At 46.9% G+C, this 2,141-nt stretch overlaps 1 protein-coding gene across 1 annotated transcript; it reads left to right on the top strand.

Annotated features, from left to right (window-relative positions):
- Positions 1-394: 394 nt before the first annotated feature.
- LOC102815461 (olfactory receptor 10AD1-like) lies at positions 395-1,516 on the top strand. Its single transcript, XM_006865354.1, has 2 exons — positions 395-399; positions 553-1,516. The coding sequence occupies exons 1-2, from the start codon at positions 395-397 to the stop codon at positions 1,514-1,516; spliced, it is 969 nt and encodes a 322-aa protein (XP_006865416.1).
- Positions 1,517-2,141: the final 625 nt, after the last annotated feature.

Raw genomic sequence — 2,141 nt, 5'->3', positions numbered from 1 at the left:
GGGCACATTTGAAGCCCACTGTCGCTGCCACTGTGTCAATCCATGTACAGTTTCTTATTGTTTCACTGGTGAATGCATTACAGTTGTTGTTGTTGTTAAGTGCTGCTGAGTCAATTCTAACCCAGAGCAACCCTGTATAGGGTTTCCAAAGAGTGGCTGGTAAGCTTGAAAAACTGACCTTCTGGTTCAAATGACTTTGCAGTCCAGCACATAAGCCCACAGCCCCACACCAGGACTCCGCATTACCACTAGTGGCTAAGTATTCAACATTGAAGTCCCTGGAGCAGATAGAGCACTTCTCATGAGTCCCGATCAAACCAGAGTCAAGGAGAACCACCATTTATTTCCCAGTTTGGGGTATTAAGGTTCTATGTACATAGGCAGGAATTTCACTATGCCGTAACACTGCTAACTTAAGTTTACAAAAGTTCCCAAATTTTTACTACCATTCATCCATCCTGCTCTTTCATAATTGGCTTTCTGGACCCAGATAAGCACCTTGCACTATCCTACAGCTCTCTTTGGTGTTTTCCTTCCCTCTCTCTTCACCAGGCCCCAGACAATGGATCCCAGGAATGGCAGCACAGTGACCGACTTTATCCTTGTGGGCTTTGAACAGAGCTCCCCTTCCACTCGGGCATTCCTCTTTGCTCTCTTCCTAGCCTTGTACAGCCTCGCCATGGCCATGAATGGCCTCATCATCTTCATCACCTGGACAGACCCCAGGCTCAACAGTCCCATGTACTTCTTCCTTGGCCATCTGTCCTTCCTAGATGTCTGTTTCATCACCACCACCATCCCACAGATGCTGATCCATCTATTAGTCAAGAACCATACTGTTTCCTTGGCCTCTTGCATGGCCCAGATGTACCTAGTCTTCTGTATGGGTGTGGCTGAGTGCATCCTCTTAGCCTTCATGGCCTATGACCGCTATGTTGCCATCTGCCACCCACTTAGTTATGCCCAAATCATGAGTCAACAGGTCTGCTTGAGGTTGGTGGGTACTGCCTGGTTCTTTGGGCTGATCAATGGCATCTTTCTTGAATATACATCATTCCGGAATCCCTTCTGTAAAGACAACCATATAGAAAACTTCTTCTGTGAGGCCCCCATAGTCATCGCTCTCTCCTGTGGGGACCTCCTCTTCAGCATGAAGATATTCTTTGCTGATGCCATTGTGGTGCTGCTCAGCCCCATGGTGCTCATTGTCATCTCCTATGCCCGAATCCTGGCCTCCATCCTCAGTAGAGCCTCCTCCTCTGGTCGAGGGAAGACTTTCTCCACTTGTGCCTCCCACCTGACTGTGGTCATCTTCCTCTATACCTCAGCCATGTTCTCTTACATGAACCCCCGCAGCACACATGGGCCTGACAAGGACAAGCCTTTCTCTCTCCTGTACACCATCATCACCCCCATGTGCAACCCCATTATCTACAGTATTCGCAACAAGGAAATGAAGGGGGCCATGGTGAGAGCTCTGGGGAGGACCAGCCTGGCCCAAGCAGAGCCTGCCTAGCAGGAAGGGTCCTGGAAGGCAAGTTACTTCCCTAAGGTATGGCCAGCCCTGGCTGGTGAATAACTCTCCAGTTCTGAAAGGCTGTAGACAAGAGGATTCATGGCTTCCTTTGTCCCAAAATCAAACCTGCAAGTGTCTTTTGATTCATAATGCTCATTGTTCTCATTTTACTGCAAGCATTTTTTTTCATGGATTTTCCTCATGAAAAATTGAAACTTCCTGAGGTTTATTTGCTGTTGTTTTTTTCGTCTCCTCACAGTAAGATTTGATGACTTTGTAACTGCACTTAACTCCATTACATTTTATTTGTACAATGCTTTTACCCAGCCTGAACTTTCCACATACATTTAGAAGTAAAACATTTTTTTTCTCTTTCAATTTGCCATTTTAGTCTGTTATTCCTGTTGTTGTTGTTAGGTGCCATCAAGTTGGTACCAACTTACAGCAACCTTATGCACAGCAGAACGAAACACTGCCCAATCCTGGGCCAACCTCACTACTATTGCCACACTTGAGTCCATCGATGCTGCCACTTGGCCAATCCATCTCGCTAGGGGTCTTCCTCTTTTTCTCTGACCCTCCACCCTTATCAAACATGATATCCTTCTCCAGCAACTGCTCCCTC

Source organism: Chrysochloris asiatica, unplaced genomic scaffold (genome assembly GCF_000296735.1).
Source record: "Chrysochloris asiatica unplaced genomic scaffold, ChrAsi1.0 scaffold00077, whole genome shotgun sequence".
NCBI classification, from domain to species: domain Eukaryota; kingdom Metazoa; phylum Chordata; class Mammalia; order Afrosoricida; family Chrysochloridae; genus Chrysochloris; species Chrysochloris asiatica.
This window is presented reverse-complemented; position numbering and strand designations above follow the sequence as displayed.